At 77.7% G+C, this 484-nt stretch overlaps 1 protein-coding gene across 1 annotated transcript; it reads right to left on the bottom strand.

Annotated features, from left to right (window-relative positions):
- Positions 1-9: 9 nt before the first annotated feature.
- LOC113979143 (pro-neuregulin-3, membrane-bound isoform-like) lies at positions 10-459 on the bottom strand (the record flags this gene model as incomplete). The annotated part of the gene is made up of 1 exon (XM_027706616.1): positions 10-459. A coding segment is annotated over exon 1 (450 nt), but the record flags the coding sequence as incomplete, so codon positions are not given.
- Positions 460-484: the final 25 nt, after the last annotated feature.

Here is a 484-nt window from a genome sequence, read left to right as displayed (position 1 = left end):
CCGGGGTGCCGTGGGCCGCGGGCCGCCCCGCGCCGGGCCGCGGGTGCCGGGGGGCCGCGGGGGCGCCCGGCTCATGGTGGTGAGGCGGGGGCTGACACGGCTGGGCGGCCGCGGCGTGGCCGCGGCGGTGGTCTCCGCGCCGCGCGGGGGAGCGGTGGGCTTGGAAAGGAAGAAGGGGTCCTGCCCCACGCCCTTGGCGTCCATCAGCTCGGTGGGGACGTACTCCTTGACGGAGCCCACCACGATCCACTTGAGCAGCATGAGGCTGAGCCCCAGACCGATGAAGCCGATGAAGAGGGGTACCACGCACAACCACGTCTGCTGCCGGTTCCAAACGATGCAGTCGCTGCAGCGCAGCTCCCGCGGCGGCCCCCCGGCCCCATCCCCGCCCGGGCCCCCCGCCGCAGCCGCCGCCTCCGCCGCCCCGGGCGCCGCGGCGCCGGCAGCCCCCTCGCTCATCCTAGGGGCCGTCCGCAGCGCCGCC

Source organism: Neopelma chrysocephalum, unplaced genomic scaffold, assembly GCF_003984885.1.
Source record: "Neopelma chrysocephalum unplaced genomic scaffold, ASM398488v2 Primary Assembly neopelma1_35062, whole genome shotgun sequence".
Lineage (NCBI taxonomy): Eukaryota > Metazoa > Chordata > Aves > Passeriformes > Pipridae > Neopelma > Neopelma chrysocephalum.
Note: the sequence above shows the minus strand (reverse complement) of the source record. Positions and strands in the feature narration are given on the sequence as shown.